This window comes from Taudactylus pleione, unplaced genomic scaffold (assembly GCF_031769625.1).
Source record: "Taudactylus pleione unplaced genomic scaffold, aTauple2 ptg001916l, whole genome shotgun sequence".
NCBI lineage: Eukaryota > Metazoa > Chordata > Amphibia > Anura > Myobatrachidae > Taudactylus > Taudactylus pleione.
The window spans coordinates 74,696-98,958 of NW_028286313.1; the positions used below are offsets into that span (position 1 = coordinate 74,696).

At 37.1% G+C, this 24,263-nt stretch overlaps 1 protein-coding gene across 1 annotated transcript in view; it reads left to right on the forward strand.

Annotated features, from left to right (window-relative positions):
• Positions 1 to 1,487: 1,487 nt before the first annotated feature.
• Positions 1,488 to 24,263, forward strand: part of LOC148436197 (vomeronasal type-2 receptor 26-like) — a gene marked incomplete at its 5' end in the record, with an annotated part of 28,458 nt that continues 5,682 nt past the window's right edge. Inside the window, one exon of the mRNA XM_088465219.1 lies at positions 1,488 to 1,605. Coding sequence (XP_088321345.1) covers positions 1,488 to 1,605 — 118 coding nt within the window. The remainder of the gene's footprint in view (positions 1,606 to 24,263) is intronic.

Sequence of the window (24,263 nt, forward strand, 5' to 3'; positions counted from 1 at the left end):
CTAATAATAATAGTCTTAAATTTTTAGACATTTATTTTGTGATTTGTTTTTTTCTTCTTCTTTGTAATACACTTACTTGGTGTTCTCTACAATATTATTAGTGATTTGCTAAGTGCCCATATTCTGAGTAGTAGGCATATTTTTTAAATGTACTACAGTACATCCACTGCTCAATTTGCAAGAGCAGCTGTCATCACTATTATCACCAGTTACACCTAACTCATAACTAGGTACAGGAGATCACTGTGCTCAGCATCCACAATGCATCTGCCTAGCTGAGAATAGTGAGTAACTCTGGCTACATGTTACCTGACACAACGAACATAATGGTTCTCTTGCATGTATTCCCATGTCACTGCCCAGTTACCACCCATGAATGGCCATTATATTATGCCCATAAATGGATGTTAAATCCACAAATAAATGGCTGAGTCATGTGCACAAAACTGTGTATACAGCCCAGGACACATGCAGAGTTTGCAACAAATCCCTAGAATCAGCTATATACAAAGTGTTGAGCAATTCTTTCTCTTAAATATCTCCATTGGTACAATATAGAAATGTATTTTAAAGTGGGATATATCTGGGGTAATTAGATCAGTAGAGAAGTCAGTGGAGCAGTAAAAAGGTGCATAAGAAAGATCCACATGTAGTTCTTAAGGATTAAATAAAAATAAATGGTGTTTTACTTAGCATTTCAGGAACAAAATATTAAACAATCTAGCACATCATGCAGGGCACTACCTCAGTGCTTGAACCCTGATTATATTGGGTAGCTAGTATGCAAATATTACACAGTATATTGCAGTCCCAGTCTTGTCTCTTACAGGTACAAACACGGCCTCCTACCCATCACACACAGTTTTTCTTGTGGTCCTTCCTGCTTAGCTTGCAGGTCTGGACTTTGGCCTCCTGGCATGACTTCCAGAAAGTCACACAAACAGTCCCATATATTTGCGGTCCTCCCTGCCTAACTGCAGGTCTGGCCCCACTGGCCTCCAGTCACACTGGCCACTGTATCTGCCTCAGTCCTCCCTGAACTGAATCTACAAGGTGAAATGACTGGTTTGCCTTGTTAGCCCTCATCTGAGCTCTTTCCTCAAGGAGGCCTCTAGGTGTGCTCACAATTTCTTTTTCTACCCTGTGTGGGTGGGTCCTTCCAGCCCCACACAGAAAATAAGGCTCACTATCACCACCTGACATGATATTGCCGCAAAGTCCAGCATAACATTCCCCCACATACCAAGTCTCATGAACAACAATTACTGGATGACATTCTAGATTTAGTTGCCAAAATTTTTAATGTAAAAAGTTACGAATAAACAAATTTCCACAAACATCACCCTGTCAATATCATATATCTGCTAATTTTCTGGAAGATTGATTACACTGTTCCAAAGTCATTTAAGGTAGTCATGATCAAAGGTTATTATTATATATAAGGTGGTAATGATCAAAAGTTATCTTTTACTTTTTGATTTTAATAGATGCCCCAAGCTCGATGTTCTGAAGAATGTCATAATGGTTTCAGAAAAGCTCCAATAGGAGGACATCATGCCTGCTGCTATGACTGTGTGCCGTGTTCAGAGGGAGAAATATCCAATGGTATTTGTATAAATGTTATTATGCTGATTAGAATGTACAATTGAAGGGCAGAGAATTATATGCACATAGATATTTAGTTAGAATGGGATTGAAATGCCAGCAGCTGTTTAGCCTCCAGTTCAAAACAGTGGACGTCCAACAGGATGAAGATAATTAATGGGGCAGATAAGTACTCTAACCCTCCCCTGTCCCCCTCTAACCCTAACCCTCCCTTAGTTGTGCCTACTCCTAACCTTCCCACTAGTGCCTAAACCTAACCTCCCCCTGGTGGTGCCTAACCCTAACCCTTACTTACTGCTCCCTAAACCTAACCCTCCTGGTGGTTGCTTAATCCTAATCTCTCCCTGGGGTGCTTCACCCTATCCCTTCCTCATAGGGGTGCCTTACCCTAACCTCCCCCACAAAAAAACTAATGCTAACCCTGCAAACTATCGTACTTACATAGTTTGGGCACGCGTCCTGCTAGATTCCGATGTTGTGATTATGATAGGCATCACAATTTTGATGCCTATAATAATCCCTTTGCTGGCATTCCGCAGTCGGTCACATAACTACATCCCATTTAGCATATGTAAGCATCCAGCAATATGTTGTTTGACAAGTTACTGCTTGAAGAATTATATTATATTCTTCCCAATAATAATGGGTGGTCACTTACAAAAAGACAATGTGATACACAGAAACTTGTGGTGTTCAACATAGATTATTGTAATTTTTGCGTGTTAGATCACCAAGAGGTATATGTAGTAATCACTTATTGCATTAATTTGGCTTCCTCTTATGTATTTTTTGCATATCACATAAGATATTGGAGGTAACTGCTGTGGTCCCTTTTTATCACAAATCTCATAGAAGTCTATATGGACTGTGACATGAGCAAATGTAACCAGCTCTAAGATGCTAAGCTATTTCATAGCTGCCTTATGATATCTTAAGCTGAGTCTAACCCTGGAAGAATAGTAATTACAAAAGCAGGAGAGATGTGCACAGATCCCGTATTTTGGTTTTGATTTTGCCAAAACCACCATCAAAGGTTTAGAATTTGCCCAAACTACTCTGAAGTGTTTTGATTTTGGTTTTGAATCTGAATTTATATATAAACTGATAAAAACTGTTAAATTCATGTAGTTTGGGCCTAATTTGTTCCTAAAGAATTACTACAATATTATTAACCTCAATACAACAAGCATCCAAAATCCCAATGAGGTTGATTGATGTATTAATTGATAAATTGATAGTTTCATTAATTGATTACAGAATATAACTATAAATTAAAAAGAGCTTGATAGATGGAATGAATCATTAAAAAACTAGAATTACAATGAGATTCATTGACTGATTACAGAATATATATTTAAAAAATTAAATATTGAACAAACCATTAACAAATTCGATTGTATATGAGATTGATTAATTAAGCTGCATACACACAATGATTTAGGTACCAACGATTTTCTGAACAATTTTATGAATGATTATCTGTCAGATTATCTGTCAGATATTTTAAAGTGTAATGAATGATTTTTATGAACTACGAACGATTTTTGCATATTCCCTTAATGAAAATTGTTGAGTTGGTCAGTCTGACTGAACTACAAACTACAAACAACAAACGTGAATGCGCATGAACGATAATCGTTCATCGTTTTAACTTAGAAAGTGAACGATTTTTTCAACGATTGAACGATAAACGATATCGTTAACAATAACTGTGTGTGTATGCACCTTTAGTGTTAATAATTTAATTATAAAAAAGTAAACCAGAAAAATAGAAAATAAAAATTAAGCATTCACAATCCCAATTATATTGATTCCTCCAGATTTAAGGAAGATCCTAGGCAAATTGAAAATTAAATATTAATTATATGATTTGATGATACTAGTCTGTATCTGCCGAGAAGCTCCAACCCTCCCTTATGTTAAATATTAAAAAATGCATGCACAGTTTAACAAAGTAAGCAGAAACTACCACTTTGTTTGTTTTGGCAACCATAAAACAAGCTTAAGGGTGATAACAGTGTTGTTATGTTATACATCATATTTACAGTAGAATAATGTCATTGTCATCCTTATCCTCACCCTCACCCTCATCAGTACTGTTAATATCATCATCACAAAATATTAGCTCATCCACACTGGAATCAAACATTATTGAAAAATATATGTACTTTGATGTAATTGGCAGCAAAGGTCTTCCTCCTAGAATTTTTAGTTTATTTTTAACATCAGTTTTTCAACATTTGTAGGGAGTAGCCTCCTATACAGGTCACTCAAGGTTCCCTACTATACTAAACACTCTTTCTGATTACACACTACATGCTAATTTGCACATTAAAATAATCACCCAACATTCTATTGATGCTTACTGTGTCAGATTAGGTCATGGTAGATATGTCAATAATTTTGTGCAATTCTTTTAATTCTGGCCAGATATCATAATGGTGTTTCACTCTGGTGCATTTAGTTGACTCATCCTCCTCACCAGTGGGTCTCTTGGCAGAAGCATTTGTGAGAAAAATTGAAGCAAGAGATATTGTCAGGTTATCTTCATTAGAAATGTTTTGTGGTGCAAATAATGGAGAGACACCACTGCTGACATTGTAATTTATACTGCAAGGATAACATACTATGCAATTTTTTTGCACTAATGGCTTTATTTTTTAGACCTAGACAACACTGACAATTGTTTGTATGCACTTGGAAGAACAGGTCTTTGTGAGATCTGTTTTGGGGTGCAGATGATGGAGGGATACTGCCTCACACAAAGTCACTAACAATGGAAGGATAACTCACTATTTACATTTTTTGGGGAATAATGTCTTTGTTTTTTTAGACACAGACAACACTGGCAACTGTTTGCATGCACTTGGAGGAATAGGTTGCTGTGCGAATTGTTTAGGGGTGCAAATGATGGGGAGACACCAATTCACACAGAACAGCAATATACAGTTTTCACTTGTCTAAACAAACAATTTCTTTAAATATACAATATATTTTTTTTATTTAATTAGAAAAGACTGCAGTTTTTTGTATTGGACAACAGAAAAAAATATTTTTTTTGCAATTTTTATATATAACTAGAGATGTGTGTCTACCCATGTGTTTTGGTTTTGGTTTTGGACCTGGATCTCCCCTGGTTTTGGATCTGGATTGGTTTTTCAAAACCTCACCTTCGTGTTTTATTTTTTAGTTTTGGATTTGGATATAGATTTTTTCATAAAAAATCATAAAAATAGCTAAAATCACATAAAATTCCAGTAAATTTTGACCACCTCACAGCTCACAATATTGATTTTTTTCATCTAGTTAAGGGACAAAAGTTTGCATCCAGCTAGCTCAAAACTGAGTGATAAATAGAGTTGAGGACTGTGCAAAGATGATGGTTGGAGTACCCCTTAAGTATTGAAAAATTACTGTTTGATAATTGATAGTCACTGACTGATGAAGGAATTGATAGTTGATAATTGGTGCAGCCACTGGCTGAAGAATTGATAGTTGGCGCAGACACTGGCTGAAGTAAGAAGAGTTGATACTTGATAATTGGTGCAGTCACTGGCTGAACTAAGAATTGATAGTTGGCACAGCCACTGGCTGAACTAAGAATTGATAGTTGGCACAGCCACTGGCTGAAGAAAGAAGAATTGATACTTGATATTTGGTGCAGCCACTGGCTGAAGAATTGATAATTGGCGCAGCCACTGGCTGAAGTAAGAAGAGTGGATACTTGATATTGGTGCAGATACTGGCTGAAGAAGTGATAGTTGATAGTTACTTGTTGATGCTGCCTCCGGGCTGAGTAGTAGTGGAATACAGAGTTATGATTAGGAAGGAACCAGTCCTGCAACAGCCATGAGGGCTGGAACTCTTGGCAAGTTGTGGTTGTTACAGCTTTGAGGGCTGGTGAGGAGTGACAACAGGTGGCCTTTGGGCCGTGAAGCAGGATGTGGCCTTTGGGCCATGTAGCAGCCTTGAAGGCTGAGAACCTGTTGATTTTTTTACATGGCCTGATTTAAGCCCTGGTGCATCAACATTCATAGATGACGTTTATGGCCTTGCATTGTCATCATAACTGCTTCTGGCAGCTACAAGACTGGTATGTGGATCCTGCTCTCTTGTCATGTGACTGTCCTCCATACTCACCGCGGTCTTACAGCAGTGTCACCAAGCAATTATAGTGTAGCTAAGTTGTGGCTAATGCACACAACCAACCACACACACACACAAAAAAATGTTTTAATTTGAACACTGGTGGTGTGGCAGGCTAACATGCACACACAATTTGTTTTTATTATTTGAACACTGGTAGTGTGTGGCAGGTTAACACGCACACACAAAAAATTGTTAATATTTGAACACTGGTAGTGTGGCAGGCTAACACACACAAAAAAAATTGTTATATTTGAACACTGGTAGTGTGGCATGCTAACACACACACGAAAAAAAATGTTTTTTTTTTTCTCTTTTACACTGGGAGTGGGTGAAGAGCACCCCTGAAAGAGGCAGCAGCCCCTTGACAGACAGCAGCACAGCACCCCTGCACACCTATGTTGATGACAGGTGTGGTTAACATGCACACAGAAAATGTATTTATTTTTTTCACACTGAGGGTGGGTGAAGAGCACCCCTGAAAGAGGCAGCAGCCCCTTGACAGACAGCAGCACAGCACCCCTGTGCACCTACATTGATGATAGGTGTAAATAACATGCACACAAAAAAAATGTTTTTTTTATTCACACTGGGGGTGAACAGCAACCCTTATGGACAGAGCACCCCCTGGACAACACAGCAGAACAGCCAGCCCCTATGGACTACAGCCAGCCAGCCCCTATGGACAGGACAACAGCCAGAAAGCACCTATGTATGGACAACAGACAGACAGCCCCTATGGATGGACAGGACAACCTTAGTCATAACAACAGCCAGCCATCCCCTATATGGACAACAGCCAGCCCCTATGGACATTAAGCAACATAACTGTAGCCACCCCTTTGCACAGCAGCACAGCACAACTCCCAGCTCCATCCCTCTTCACACTCCACAGCCGGAATGAAAAAGGGCATTGATCTCGGGACCTATATAGAATCCAAACCCGTGAGAATCCGACAGCAGGATGATGATGTTTTGCCTCATTTTCAAATCTGAGTCAGGCAAGAAAATCCAAGTTGACTCCGATCTGACTCGGATCCTCTAAGTTCGGGTATTTTCAGATCTCTGAAATCCAAACCCACTCATCTCTATATATAACTGGGAAAAATATAAAACAAAGAGGTCTTCTTGGGGTGAAGCAGCATTAAACACAGTAGATTCTTTTTTACACAGATAAAGAATATAGTATACTGCAGTGCAGTGCCAGATTAATGTCCACATGGACCAGGAGCTAACATTTATGAAGGGCCTATTGTGTGCCACTGCAGGGGTTGTGACAAGTGCTGCAGACTGATAATGTAAGGTCATGACCAGTGTGGTTTACATAGGGCTGTGGGTGTGTTTAGTTTCATGGAGGGTATAGCTGGGTCACCTTCAAACTTGTGAAAGGATGTAAACTGTGTTGACTGCCTTTCTTTGAGTGCTAGAATAGTTTAGATTTAAAAAAAGAAAACAAATCCAAACAAGTTATTGGCATATTTCTATATGTGTACATCCCACAACCCTAGCCAATGATGTAAATGGACACATTAATTAGCTGACTTCTTATGCTGGGTACACAATATATGATAATTGAAATAGTCAAAAAGGGCGGCACTTTGGATGGCTGGAATAAAACAGACTAAAATACTTTTATGTTTTCAAAGTTTCAGAACTTCATTTTCATCAGGATTACCAAAATGACGAATAACAGTTATTTTTTGGAGAATGTGTATGCAGCTTATTACACACAGGCACCGGATATTTATATATATATATATATATATATATATATATATACATAAAGCAGACAAATATACCCCCTTTGCGCTAATTTTAAAAAGTGTAACAAACTAGCTAAAAATAAAATTAAATAGCTGCACCTTACTCCTATATCACTGTTAGAAAGATATAGTAAATAAACACAAAAAAAACAAAAGGAGAATAAAGGGCGCTTATAATTCGAATAAAACAGATCTTTTATATAAAAAACCACAATTGGTACACTCTGCTGAAAAATAATAGATAACCATAAAAGTGATCAGTCCAATATCAGGAGATGAAATTAAATGTCCTTTTTCACTTTAAAGTGCTGTTGTTATAAAACTCTTGTTTCTCCTTTGTAGGGATTATAGATGCATTGTTCTTTTTTTGGTACATGAAAAATTCTTTGCAGTTTCCACTGAAAGACACCCTCACACCAAGACACACCCGAAAAGAGGGCCACAATGGCCACTATCAGTAAATGGAAGACGCTTTCTTATTTAAAAGATACATAATTTTATTAACAAAAACTTTTATGTCTATAAAAAGAGCTTACATTCAATGAAAGCATACAATAAATGGAGAACCCAACACGTTTCGTTCCTTAACGGAACTTCATCAGGGGTACATCTTTAGAAACAAAGATAAACGGGTGTAAAAGTGCAGGGTATACCACGTAAAAGACATTTAACAGTATCTAGAACAGTTTTTTAATAGACATGAACTAGAGACATAACAAAAAATATATACAAAGGAAATTTCCTATACATACCATTGTAGCAATAAACCTGTAGTTCTATTTGTAACAAGACGGGATCTCACCACAACAGCCCAATAATCCCGCTACAATTATTGGGAGATGAAATGATTTAAGCCGTCACAATTCACTTGACAAATTGTTTTACAATTCATGGACAGGAAGCAAAAAAATAGCAAATTTGCCTATAAAGAGACATAACATATACAGCAATTTATTTATTTGATGATTTAATGATAATACACTATTTAAATTGTCTCTACTTAAACTAAATTAGTAGCAGAGACAAATATATCTACTCATCTGATAATCTAATGCTATTTAGAAATTATTCTAATACAATATAGCTAAAATGAGCAGAACCAGATGCAACTACTCAGTTTAATCATTAAATGCTATTAAAGATGCTCTAATAGAATCTAACTCAAATAGCCCCAATTTTTACCAAGCAAACTTAGATAATTAATATTACCTGTCCTGGAAGACCTTTAGATAAACACATCATTAAAAATACCAGTCTATAGCAACCCCTTCATATACTATAATATAATATAGTCAAAAATGCATATATTCGACATAATTAATAAACAAAACATAAATACCAATGTTACCATTAGCTGTATCTTGCATAGAGAGTCTCAAAACATAAACATAAATGCTAGTTTCACTTACATTCCAATCCTTCACACCAAGAGCTAAAAAATTAGCTGGTTCAGCAAGCTGTACCTGTTGCTAATAGAACAGCTGTGTGTTTTTATACCCCCTCCCAGGAAGTGATACCCTAACCTCAATTAAATGAATTAAACAGCTAAACTTTGCTTAAAAACATGGAAATCGGCCTCCACACAAAGATTAATAAATTTGAGATTCAGTACAAAATCCTGTGTAATAAACATTTCACCTAATTAAAAGTGAACAACAATATCCAGTGAATCCCTTCAAAAAGGCCACACCTGGGAATACTAATTAGCGCCTCATGTCATAAACTTTCACTTCCGAGTTCCGGTATATGGAATGCAAGCTTCAAAGCCTGCGTTTCACTTGGCAGAAGGTAATACACACCTCTGATTGCGGGCGCTTACTTCCGGGTTCCGGTGTTGTGGAGCGCAGCTTGCATTCCATTTACCAGCTTGGTATACTAGCAACGCCCTGCATCCTCCGATTGCGGGCACTTACTTCCGGGTTCCGGTGTTGTGGAACATAGCTTGTGTTCCATATGCCAGCTTGGTATGCTAGCGATGCCCTGCATCCTCCAGTCTGCCATACTCAGGCTAACACTTCACCTCCAATTTGGGTACTAAATGGCTGGGTTGCATAATTGTGGAACGCAAGCCTCACAGCTTGCGTTCCACCCCACAGCTTAATGTGATAAACCCTCTCTCTATCCTCCCCGCCAATATTCCAGCCACCGGGCAAATTTAACCCTTTAATGGAGGTCCCTCATGGTATCTAAATATAGAACTACAAAAGTGCAATCAATTTAATAATATTAATTGACCACAATGTTTTATAATGCACATAAACAATTACACTAATGGGACCATAAGACTAACACCAATCCCCCATAATCTAAGAAAATCATTTTAAATATACATAGAAAGAGACTCTCTAGCCAAAATCACAGCTTTACAAAGACAATCTAAATCAACATGCAATTTTTCTACAATGTAACTTCCACAAAGACCTAGTGTCCATATCCAGCCATATATATGCAAATCGATCATAAAATAAAATAAAATCACAGACAGCAAATAAAAATTGCCCAAAATATAGAGTAACAAACAACTCTCCCTAATTATGTAAAAACGAGACAATGTCTATACTCTGATTAAGACGCCTAGGGGCAAGGGTATCTAGTGAGTAAATCCAAAAGGATTCTCTTTTTGAAAGTTCTAATTCCCTATTTTTCCCCATAGGGTCTAATTTTATATGCTCTAGAGCTGAAAACTTAAAGCTTCTACTTTCCGACCCATGTACTTCTTGAAAATGTCTGGGTAGACTGTGAATATGGATTTTGTTCCTAATATTTCTCAAGTGCTCTTGGATGCGTATTTTCAGACATCTCTTCATTTTCCCTATATAAACTTTATTGCATCCACATGTGATTTTATATACTACAAATTCTGTATCACAAGTTATTCTATCCTTAATAGTGTATTACTTCTCCTTATCATCAATCTAATAAAAGGGTGATGTATCCATAAATTTACAACAAATGCACTTCCTACATGGAAAGCATCCTCTACTTAAAGATGGAAAACCAGAATTAATAGAATTAATTTGTTGTCTATTTTTAAATCTTAATTTTATCATCAATCCAATAAAAGGGTGATGTATCCATAAATTTACAACAAATGCACTTCCTACATGGAAAGCATCCTCTACTTAAAGATGGAAAACCAGAATTAATAGAATTAATTTGTTGTCTATTTTTAAATCTTAATTTACTAGGTGCCAGAATACTCTTCATATTTCTAGCCTTTTTGAACACAAGTTTGGGTTTCTGTGGAAGAATTGGACCTAATATTGGATCCTTCAATAGTATGTTCCAGTGCCTATTTAATACATTTCTTATAGACTTGTTTTCTCGATTAAACTGAGTAATAAAAGGTCTATAGTTAGAAAACCTTTCATCAGGGATCTTAGTTCTTTCTATTAACAACTCATCTCTATCTAAACCAAGAGCTCTCGGAATTGCTTTTTCTATTTCCTCCTTCTTATAATCTCTTTCTCTAAATCTATCTTTCAGCATTTCCGACTGTTGATGGAATATAGTTATATTATTACAATTCTTTCAGAAATACGGATTTTTTTTGGCATGACTAAGATAATGAAACCTTTAATTTTTGATGGTTCACTGTACACAAACTTTGTCTAACGCACAAATTATTAAAAATATTGTATAAAATTACCTTCAGACTGTGTGTATAAGGTATATATGAAACATAAATGAATTTCATTTCTGTACACAAACTTTTTTCGAGCCACAAAATTATTGAGTCTATTGTATACAGTTACCTGCAGGCTGTTTGTATAAGGTGTATATAACACATAAATGCATTCTTTGTGTATATTTGTGTCCTATTCACAAGATATCTCATTATGGTATGCAATTATTCCAATATACGGAATATTTCATTATCCACAATACCCCTGGTCCCAAGCATTTTGGATATGGGAGACTCAACCTGTACTGTATATATACCACAGACAAAATGCGGCACTCCAAGACTTCAAATGGTGAAAAAGGTGTCTATTTTATTTCATCGACATTTCGGGGACTGCTACCCATCATCAGGACAGACATAAGTATAGACACCTTTTTAATCATCTGAAGTCTTGAGGTGCCGCCTTTTGTCTGTGGCATGTGGAGGGTTTGATCACCCGTTTGGATGGCACCCAAGCAAGTTTACTTTAGGATGACAGCAGACTAGATTGCCGAATTCACATATATATATATAATATATATTTATATATATATATATATATATACACATACACACACTAACACATATGTATGTATATATATATATATATATATGAGTGAGTGTAAGTATATATATATATATATATAGAACACACTCACACATACATACATATATATATATATAAATACACACATATATATATTTCAGTATGCTTTGTGGTGTTGTTCTGTTCACACTGGCTTGGATTGTCCTGATGACGGTCCCTGTGAGGATCAAAACGTCGACAATATGGTGATGTTTTTAAAGATGATTCTATTAAAGATGTGATTTTATCTTCATTTTCTACCTGGTGAGTTCCTTTTTTCTATTTTTGTATTTTTGGATTCTGCTGGATCTCTAAGGAGCACCGTATATATATATATATATATATATATATATATATATGTGTGTGTGACTTATATTTGAAGCTTTGAGTCCGGACTTACGATAATATATATATATATATATATATATATATACCCCTCCAACAAATCGGTGGCACTTTCAGGACTTCATCAAAGTACACAGAAAAACTGCAGACACGCAGATCGATTCCAACGTTTTAATTGTTATTTGAATTTTCATCAGGGAAATAACATGATATAAATCATAACTTACCCTTAAGTAGACTACACACCAAGTGCAGAGCAGTGTCCAGCTCACGTGCCCTGTCCCCGCTGGCTAACGTCTTCAGTGAGCTCAGGGTTGATGATTCCCTTCCTCCCTTCCTGTGACTGTGAGACCGTGAGTTTGGCTAAACGTCACCGAGAGGTGATGGAACTGTGCAGTGAATTGGGCTATTGCTGGTGACAGAAAAATATATATATTCTTCCCTGTCTGCACTGCAGCCTGTGCATGCTGTGGGCCTATTTTCAAAGGGAGGCCTGGAGCTGGAGCTCCACCCGCCCCATTGTTAATCCAGCCCTGCTGCAGTGATAGATTTCCTAGAACAAAAAAGGTGCAGGTTCACATTTTTGTGTTTGCATGTGCAATGTTTGTTACAATTACACATACACTGACAAGTGACAATGATGCCTTCCAGACAGTCACACTTCCCAGACTCGTCTCCTCTCTTCAGATCAACCCATTAAACTGTAAAACTAAGCTTAACTAACTTATTATAACCTAATGACACCCTAATGACACCCTAATGGCACCCTAATGACACCCTAATGACACCCTAATGACTTGCTAATTGTGTTTTAGCCCAAAGTCCCACACCCACTCCCTCTGCTTTCCTGTGTAAATTTGGCCCAATAACAAGGGATAACCTTTTATATACAATCCAAAACATGTGAGATCTGACTCTGGGAAGATGACATTTTGCCCCATTTTGGGATTCAAACTTGATGGGAAGACCTGAGCTGGGGTTCATAGACACTAATAACCCGTACGTTCGGGTGTGTTAGGTTTCCAGGGAAACTAAACTGCTCAATTATAATTAGCAATCAGTTAACTTTTTAGACCTCCTATCAGAGGCTGAATCCTTTCGGATTTTTTTCACACATTGCTGAAATAATACATTTCTTACTGCCACAAAATGCAGCGATATGAAATGATCTTTATCAGGGATTTGTGGGGGTTGGTAAATATGGCCCCAATAGTCTACATTTAGTAAAGAAAGAAATATATAATTTGACAACTAATATTATTATTCAGTAGAGTCTGGTGGATTTCAATAGAAAAAAAAATTCTAAACAAAGTGCTAAATATTGATTTACACTAAACAGTGATAGTTTTTTTGTGTTTTTATATCCCTCATTTAAATTTAAGCAAGGCTGGTACAGATTAGGAGAGGGAATACTATTAAATACAGTAGTTTGGAAAACAGGTGTCCCCAATGAGAGTATATTGGGGAGTCAAATTATTCCCGTAAACCAACTATTTGCTGAAGATTCTGCAACTTGCCAATTGTCTTATTCCTTAGATAGATGATACCAACCTGAATCTTAAATAAATTACTTAACATTAAACCTTACGTCATGCTTTTATAAGAATTGCGGTGAACAAATTTGTCACAATTTATTAAAAATGTATTCAATATTTAGATAATCAAATTAAGGTGACAACAAAATAATTCACTGATCAACTGCACTATCTAGTGATCACAATACACAGGCTTAGTTGCACAATAATTAAGTCCCCCACTAGCATTGCAACCCTAGCCATACCTCCATCAAATACCATGCAACTACCACCTGTGAAACTTGTAACCACTAATGATGATGTCTATACACCACAGCAAGATAACCAGCCAGTTCAGTTTGAAACAGCCCCACACCCTCCACATGGAGAGGCACACTGGCTGAAGCACTCAACCGTTTTGTGATGAGAAATCAGAAATGAAGATAGGCATTTAAAAGTGAAACAGATATGTCCTTATTATAAATGTGCACCAACTCTCATGTTTTGGTTTTGAATCTGTATTAATTTTGTGTTTGTATTTGGAAAAAAAAGATAAAGATAACTGCGCTCTGGATGTATCTAATTAAATAGTATAATTATTGTGTGCTATAAAAAAACAAAATAAATAATAAGAATATCTAAAACATATGATGGTTGGGGGGCGTGGCAGGACTGCTGCTGAAAGTAGACGTACTCTCCAAGGGCTCCTGCTTTATAGGGGCTTATTGGAGCCTTTCATCTGCATTACTGTCCCCTAAATCCTCCTGAGACTGTGGATACCCCCTCTCACACCCGGGTTGAAGCCAAGACAAATTGGTCACCCGAGCCGGTGACCCAATATTTGGGCCTACTAGGTCCCTGAAGCTGCGGTCTAAAGTTGGTGCCTGACGGAGGGCATGGCCACTTCTGGTGTTCGTGCGGACACAACACGGGCTCAGTGCTGCCTGTATGTGGCCCTAGTCGCCCAACACACACTCACCCTACCCTACCTTTAGAAGAGTTCTATGGGCCTCCTTGCTCCTGCAAGAACTCTCCCTTCACAGAAGACACAGCCGATAGGTGCCACGATATCTGCCCAGCCACGAATGAAGGAGTGCCAGGATACACAGCCCCTCTCCTAAGCTAGTCACAGGCTGCTTCCTATTTGAGCAGAAGAAGATACCCTGTGCCTGTGGGACACTCCATCCATTCTGACAAGTGTCCACTATAAGGAAACCTGAGAGTCACATACACAGGCTGTAGACAGAGCTGCACTGCAGGTTTCCTGGAAAGCCATCACTGAATCAGACCCAAACTCTTCACACCTAGCACCTGTCTCCCGGTGAGTGATACCAGTTTTTCCATATACTGTGGAACTGGATGACCTCATACTAGATACATACCAGTGTCAATAATGTGAAGCTACCTGTCTAAAGAATGATGTCCTTTACTGGGAATGCCTTACCCACCCATGCAGTAACCTCCACTCCCTGAGTCGCTATCCCCATGTATTGTGGCACGTTTCTCTGGTTCAATTGAAATTCAGATTTCTACTTCTACCCCTGACTATGCTGTCTAGGAAAACAAAACAACACAAACTTCCAACACCAATTCGCTTTCCTGCTGCCCCTATATCTAAAGTGGGACAGCTGCCTTCCCCAGCAGCGGGATTGACCTCTATGTCTGCTACACGAGATATGGTCTCACCAGCCAACCTGGGACTTTACCTGGATGTTAATGCCCCGCTTACCACCCAGGCAATGTTTCAGGTTTTTGCTGCATTTTGGGCTGATGTCCTAAAGGGTGTGAATACTTCTATACAATCCGAGCTTTTTTTGTGGGGCTAGGAAATTGTACAGACCATCTAGAGGGGAAGATGCAGGAACTGGTCTCATCTCATAATGATCTTCTCACAGCCCATGCAGACCTCCAATCTGAAGTATCATCCATGAGAGATAAAATGGCAGATATGGAGGATCGCTCACGAAGAAACAATCTGAAGATTCGTGGTATTCCTGATTCTGTGTCAAATGCAGAGTTGCCAGATTACGTTTCAAAGTTGTTTCTTAAGTTGGTTCCTATGGCTTCTCAACAAGACCTGTTAATTGATTGGGTACACCATCTCCCCAAACCGAGAACAGGATCGGGAAATTTACCACGAGACACATTAATGTGTATCCACTTTTTTCACTTCAAATAGCAAATTCTGCGTGCTGCGCATTGGGCTGAAGGCACTAACACCCTAGGGGGTCTTCAAATCTTTCCGGACCTGTCTGCTGCTATTCTGTCTAAAAGGCATTCTTTCCAGTCCATTACCACAGCTCTAAGGGACAATGACATCATATATTTCTGGGGGTTCCCCGTGAAGCTTCTGGTTAGTTATGAGTCCTTGGCGGAATGGGACATTACAGTGTCTACTCGAGCTCCCGGTCCCAGCAGTCAAGTAACCCAGTACTGGTCTAAAGCCATGTGAGAATGCTCCATACATACAGCTACTGTGTTGATTATGTTATATTCATTTCAGTGATGTTTCCTCTATATAACCAGAGATTTTACATGAGATAGTTATTTCTTATGTATGTTTTACCTTGTGATCTTCCACCTGATTGCACTATGCTGGGTAGTAACAATCTGTTTATATGTATAACATGCTAGTTTAAGGGACTTATTTACTACTAGGAAATGGGGGGAGGGTTTATAAGAGTTATTTTCCTTTTACCATTGCAAAAGTCTTAAACTGGGGCCCCTCTCTGGTACACTTTTATTTCCTTATCTCTGTTTAATTTTCACTGACTATGCTGCCTTCAATTCAGTTTTCAAAGTTTCCTGTGATATCATTACTTTTGTTGTTTTGTAGGTTTAGAGACTACACATTTCTTTTCTTTTCTGAGTGTATGACTTTGTGTTACTTAGTTTCTGGAAATGGCTATTGCACGTTTTTGACCCCTAAAGAGATTTGAATAGTTAATGCGCACTATGCCTTATTGAGTGTAACATTTTCAATATACTTCCATATATATGTCGTTCACTTATATTTGTATTTTGTTATTTATATACTGCATGGGTGGCCTTTGCCTCTGGCCATGTTCCACCATGTTTTTGGTTTTGCCGTTTTTCTACCCCCACAGCAAACATTGTAGCCCTAATTTTTTGGGCTATCTCAGTTTCCCCAATGTTTTCACCTTTTTTTATTTATAGTTTTATTGTTTTCCCCTGTGTCTTTCCTTTTTTGTTTTATTTTCATTTTAAGTGCCATTGTCCATATTACTATCCTTTCGCTAGATACTCTGGGTGTTCACGTCAAATTTGATGTCCTTTTTTATGGAACATAGATCATGGTTCAATTTTTTGCCTTAAATGTCCACGGTCTAAACTCCCTTAACAAACAAAGGCTAGCTTTGTCCACCTTCCATAGACAGAGCTAAAGTTGTAGCATTACAAGAGACCCATTTTCATCTTTAGCCCTGCAGTTATTGAGAGATGTGAGATATAATGTTGCATACTATGCTAATGGTCCACTTAAAAGGAATGATGTGGCAATGTTATTTCATAATTCAGTGTCTTTCACTCTAACTAATAAGGTGGAAGACAAGAATGGCCATTATTTGATATTAGTAGGCCATTCGGATAGTAAAGAGGTCACATTAGTCTCTCCTTATGCCCCTAATACACTCCAAATCTCATTTCTCAGATGAGTGTTTGAGGACGTCCACCAGATCAGATGTGGTCACATGATTATAATGGGTGATTTTAATTTAGTCCCTGATATTCGGTTAGATAAGTCATCATCTCATGCTTCTGGAGTGAGTGGCAGTAACACTGATACATCAGCTTTACTGCGGAAGCTCATGGCAGAATTTGACTTATATGATGTGTGGCGGGTCTATTCTCCTTCTGTGAAAGACTATATGTTTTTCTCACATGTACACAATACATACTCGCGTATTGATCTGATTTTACTAGACATTCGCTCCAACACACTCACCAATCTAAAATCATTCCTATAGTCTGGTCTGACCATGCTTCAGTACGTGGACTTGGGATGGACCTAATACTAGAATTCCACCTAGACCATTGTGCTTACTCGACCATTTACTATCTTCCACAGAAGGTGTTAAACCTTTAGCAGATGCCTTGGAATCATATTTGGCAACTAATGCTCCACAAGACACCTCCATCACAATATACTGGTGTGCCCTCAAAGCTGTTCTTCATGGAGTGGCCATTCAAACAAGTTCTCGACTTAAGATACAATATTTACTCAATCAATCTAAACTGGAATTGTGCTTAGCTCAGGTTGAATCTTTAAATAGAGTCTGTCCTTCTCACCTCCTTAAAAGAGAACTGGTTTCTATTCGAAACCAACTTCAGAAGCTGTTTTTGGCTCAAATGAAATCCGCTGTAACTAAACTTCAGCAGAAGTTCTATAATTCAGGGAATAAGGCAGGCAAGTTCCTAGCAAATAAATTGCGTAAACGTCAGGCCAGAAATAGGATTGAATATCTAATCACACCCAATAATATGAAAATACTTGATCCCACTGAGATCGCTAATGCCTTTGCTGAATACTATGCTGGACTTTACAATCTTCACACTGACAGTACTACAACACAGCCGTCTGGTGCCTCTATTTCTTCTTTTGTACATGACCTTACTTTTCCTCAGTTAGGAGAGGAGGCTTTAGCAGCTTTAAACGCTCCTTGGACTGAACAAGAAGCTCTGACTGTTAATAATGCACTGCCTATGGGGAAGTCCCCTGGTCCAGATGGGTTAACTAATTCATTCAAATATTTAGCGAATTCTATCTCCCCCATACCTACTTCTTTATTTAATTTTGCTTCGGGTCAGGGCAGCTTTCCAGCAGAGATGCTGGAAGCTCAAATTATTACCTTACCTAAACTAGGAAAACCTCCTACTTCCTATTCGAATTTCTGCCCACTAGTCCTACTCAACTCTGATATTAAAATTTATGCCAAAATGTTAGCCACACGTTTGGCCCATTTAATTCCTCATTTGATCCATCCAGACCAGGTGGGCTTTGTCAGCAGCAGACAAGTATCGGACTACACACACAGAGTCATTGATTTAGCAGAGCTGATGTTGAGCCGATGCAAGGAGTTCATTCTTCTTTCCCTATATGCTAAGAAAGCATTTGATTGCCTTCATTGGCAGTTTCTCTATGAATCATTAATGTATTTTGGTTTTCAGGGCACTATATTGTAGTCTATTAAGGCGCCTTACAGCAACCCCATAGCTAGGGTGTTTAGCAATGGCTTTCTATCATTCCCATTTAACATTAGGAATGGTACAAGACAGGGTTGCTCCCTATCCCCACTGATGTACATATTAGCTATCAAACCATCAGCATCAGCAATTAGAATTCACCATAATTCCCTGGGGTGAAAGTTGGCTCAACTACTCACAAATTATGTCTGTTTGCGGACAATATTCTTTTGTTTGTAACCAGCCGGTTTCTTCATTGCTAACACTTCATAAATTAATAGACAAATATAGTGCAGCTTCCCTATATAGACTCAATACCACCAAGACCGAGGCTCTGCCTTTTAACTTATCTGATCTTGTTTTGTCTCACTTATAAGCCCAATACAGATACAACTGGAAAACGGACTATCTCCTCTATCTTGGTATTAATATACCAAATCGACCAGATGACTTCACTAAGATAAATTTTGATCCAAGTCTAAAACATATAGTGGAACTGTTACATAATTGGTTGGGTTTCGAGGTTTCCTGGCTGGGTCGCCTTGCGGCATTCAAAATTATGAATTTGCCAAAGTTAATGTACTTTTTCCACACCATTCCCTTTTCGGTTTCGAAACATTACCTAATTAAGGCCCGTAAATTAATATTGTCTTACATCTAAAAGGGTAAAACTCCACAGCTAGCTTACCAGCGCTTGACTAAACCTACGAATCAGGGGGGGGCTGCAAATTCCAGACCTAGTGTTGTATCAGTCAGCGTGTTTAGTATCACAAATTAGTGATTGGTTTCTTCCCCCCAACACTAAACCATGGGTTGACTTAAAAAGGGCATTATTAGAAGACTACCCCTTGGTGGATTTAATTTTCACACCCAAACAAATGCACCCTTTATTGAGTAATACCCCTAGAGCTATTATTGACTCTCTTAAAAGGTGGGATGATATGGTACTACAGTCTAAATGTATTAAACTACCGGCTAAAACTATATCTTTAGCCACTATAGCCCATTTAATCCCTGATTTACTGGTAGCGCTTTGGCGTTCCCAAGTGATAGAATCCATTGCAGACATCTTGAGTTCTTATTCACCTATTTTCGAATTCGGCATTGGGTGGTTAGTACCATTAAAGTGTGCAGTTCCTTGAAATTACCCTCGGCAGATATTTTGGCTAAATTGAAAAGAGGTAACTCTAAGGGTTCTATTGGTTTTGGTATTCCATGTGTCTCAAGGCTATAAAGAATGGTGGATTACACTTCAAAAGCATTCCATTCACATAATCCACTGAGAGAAACAGTGGCAGTGTGGCCAAAAGGGGCATATCTACTTGCCCCTGATGCAATCTCACATGTGCTCCTGTGCTGAAACCCCCTGCTCCTCAATGATCACTGAAGTGCAGGTAACATGCCTCTCATATAACACTGCACCACTGCTCGGGGATAAATGACAAAAATAGGTTGTTACCTCTTAGAGATGCCGGTATATAATTTTTGTACCTCCTCAGTCTGTTAATGGCATCCAGTTTGGAGGTGCTGCAGTGCTGAATAAATTAAGGCTTCCATGCTGGCCCGTGTAACTGCAGCAAGTAGTGGGCAATGGGCAACCAAATGGAGCATGGAGGTCCCAGCTGGTTGTTTGGTCCAATGCTAATGTTCTCCTAAATGCATTTCCTGCACTAGGAATTTCTTCACAGGGGTATGATTAGAATGTAGCATCTCCCTCTTCTTATATAGGGCTTAAATTAGCTAATTTAACCACCTGCTAGGATTCTTGCATGAGGCATATAATAGCCAAAGTCATAATTAGTTCTTATTAGCATCATGTGGAACATCAATAAAGAATATGCTTTAATATAAATGAATACAATTTTTTTTAGTGTATAAAAAAAATCAACGATCAATACATGAATACAAATAATACAAATATACATTATAAATAGCATATAGGAAAGGCTTATCTAAATATGAGGTGCTTATCTAAGACAAAAAAATTTAATTATTAAAAATATTGAAAATATTATGAACTAACATTTCCTATCAGAACTTACAAATTTATTTTATACTATGCACCTTTTAAAATGGAAAATAACAATGCATTTCAAGTGTTAATAATTCTAGGGGACAAAGCATAATGCAGTAATATATAAAAATACAACAGAAGTGTCTATGTATCATGTATATTATAATATCAATATTGAACAGGTATGAACCAAATATAATACATTATTTATCACAATAACCTAATATAAGTACAAGTATCTCCATATGGACCTGGCATAGATAGAAAACAAGCGGAGGAAACATGATACTAAATAAATATATTTAGTAATGGATTGTGGAGACCACTAGAAACTGTGGAGAGATTACTAAAAAGAAAACAAAATCAGCTGTGGAAAAAAGCACTAGGTGTAACACACCAGACTCACACAGCTGTAAAGAGGAACACTGGCTAAACCAGCTATGTACTAAGTTACAATGAAGGTATAGTGAAGATCTCCCAGTTTCCGTCACCTTAGGTCACACAGTTCTGGACAGATTCTTCACAAAAAACTTCATTAAATCAATGGTTTCATTAACATTATCTGGATGGAGAGTATTAAATTCATGTATTCAGAGCACCACCCTATTACATAGCTGTCTGTAACGATCCCCTCCTCTACACATTAATTTTATGTGTTCCACCCCCATGATGGTTAAACTATCAGGGTTCCCATTAAGTCACAGAAAAAATGCCACAAGATGCTGTGTGTCATGACTCTGTTAATGATATTTCTTCTATACTCTGCAAATCTAATTTTATGGTTTCTAGTGGTCCTACCAATATAGATTCATTTGCGGCTGCATTGTAAAAGATAAATGAAATACTGAGTTTTAAAATTGATGAATTCTTTAAGTCGAGTTACTTATTTTTAGAAGCATAGACGAACTTCATTGGTCTTATTCTTAGCATATGGGCTTATGATACACCGCATACTACCACATTTATAAAAACCTAAAGGTTTCGAAGGGATAAAGGAAATGGTGAATTCATTAGTTGATATGTCAGTGGGTTTAAGAAAACTTGGGGCTAGTATGGTTTTAAGATTATAATTATTCCTAAACATCACTGCTGGATTATCTGCAATGATATCCTTCAGAATGGGGTCTCTCTTTAATAAGGGATAGCTTTTATTCATTAAATTTTTTTTATCAAATAAACTTATCTCTTATATTTACATACATAAGGTATGAGTGCTACCTTCTTATCTTTGTTTAGTATGTGTATTGAAAATGTTTTCTACTTAGTAGCTTGTGAGAGTTTCAGGAGATCTATCACATTATTTTTATATGTAAATTGAGATCCAGGAATGAGATTGAGGTCTTCTCAAAGTGATGAATATAAGTTTGTGGTTTTCAAGACCCTGTGGTTAAATATTCCTTTTCATTTTTAGAATCTTAGCTTGTTTTGGGAGAGAGACTCTCTGGTTAATCAAAGAGTAGAATAATTTTTAAAATCTAATATTGAGATTAAGAAACAAAAATGTAAAAAAGATATAGAGTATTACAGAACAAATAATGTACATACCTATAACAGGCAATTCCAATGGAGGGAAAATAAATCATATAAGGACAAGTGAATTGTAAAAACCACTAGGAGATCCCAATATTTAAGAAGTAAATATCAAACTCAAAATAACAATTATGGTACACCTAAATACAAATTTGTAAAAACCACTAGGAGATCCCAATATTTAAGAAGTAAATATCAAACTCAAAATAACAATTATGGTACACCTAAATACAAATTTCAACTAAGAAATAATAATTATAACCAGAGGAACAATACCCCTATGGGTAGGAGGGATGGTAAGGCACTTACCAGAGGGTTAGGTACTAGAAGGGATGGTTAGGGTAAGGCACCAACCACGATGGTTAGGGTTAGGCACCAGGAAGGAGGGTTAGAGTTAGGCACCAAGGGTTGTGTTAGAGTGAAGATTAGGGTTAGAAAAAACACATATGTTGACCATTTTTGTGTTGACCATTTTCACAGTGACCTTTTGACCCTATCAGCCTTCTTACAACTTTAGTGGGGCCACCTTTTATCCCTTTCGACCTATTGACTGTCTAACATCTGTTGTCTTTCTAGACATTGTCTACCTTTTTACTGTAGATCTTTCAATCCACATCCTTATAAATGTGGTAGTATGTGGTGTGTCATAAGAATAAGTCCAAGGGAGTTCATCTATGCTTATCAAAAAAAGTATATAAACTTAAATAATTCATCAATTGTAAAACTCAGTATGTAATCTATCTTTTACAACTGCAACTTAATCTATATTGGTAGGACCACTAGAAAACTTAAAATTAGATTCAGGGAGCATAGAATAAATATCATCAATAGAGTCTTAACACACAGCATTTTCTGGCATTTTCTTTTTGACATAATGGGAAACCTTGTAGTTTAATTATCATGATGGTGGAACACATTAAATTAATGTGTAGAGGACATGATCATTACAGACAGCTATGTAAAAGGGTGGTGCACTGAACACAAATTTATTTATCTCTATCCAGATGATATTAATGAAATCATTGATTTTAATGTAGTTTTGTGAAGAATCTGTCCATAACTGTGTGACCTAAGGTGCCAGAAACTTATATTTACTATACCTTCATTATAACTTAGTACATACTGTAGGAGGCTTAGCCAGTGTTTCTTTTGACAGCTGTTTGTGTCTGGTTTGTTATAGGTAGTGCTTCTTTACATAGCTGCTAGTGTTTTCTCTTTATTTATCTCTCCACATTTTGTAGTGGTCTCCACAATCCAATATTAAATATGTTTATTTAGTATCATGTTTTCTATCTATGCCAGGTCCCTGTGGAAACAATTTTACTTATATTAGGTTATTGTGATAACATAATATATTATATTTATTTCAACCCTATTCAATATTGATATACACATGATACATAGACACTTTGTTTTATGTCATTGTATTTTTACATATTACTGCATTATGCAATGTCCCCTACAATTATTAACACTTTATTGTCTTGCATCATCATGTTATACACATTGTGATTTTCCATTTTGATTGGTACATACAAGTACTACTATAAAATAGCAAAATAAATGTGTAAGTTCTGATATGAAATGGTGGTTCATAATAATTTCAATATTTATTTTTTTTTGTATTAGATAAGCCCCCTTGTCTCTAGATTTCCTCACATGCTATTTATAATGAATATTTGTATTAATTGTATTCATGTATCAATCGTTGATTTTTTTCTACACTATAAAAAATAATTAATTTATATTAAAAAATGTTCTTTATTGATGTGCCACATGATGATAATAAGAACTAATAATGACTTTGTCTATTATATGTCTCATGCAAAAACTCTAACAGGTAGTTAAATTAGCTAATTTTAACTCTATATAAGGATGGAGGAGATGCTACCCT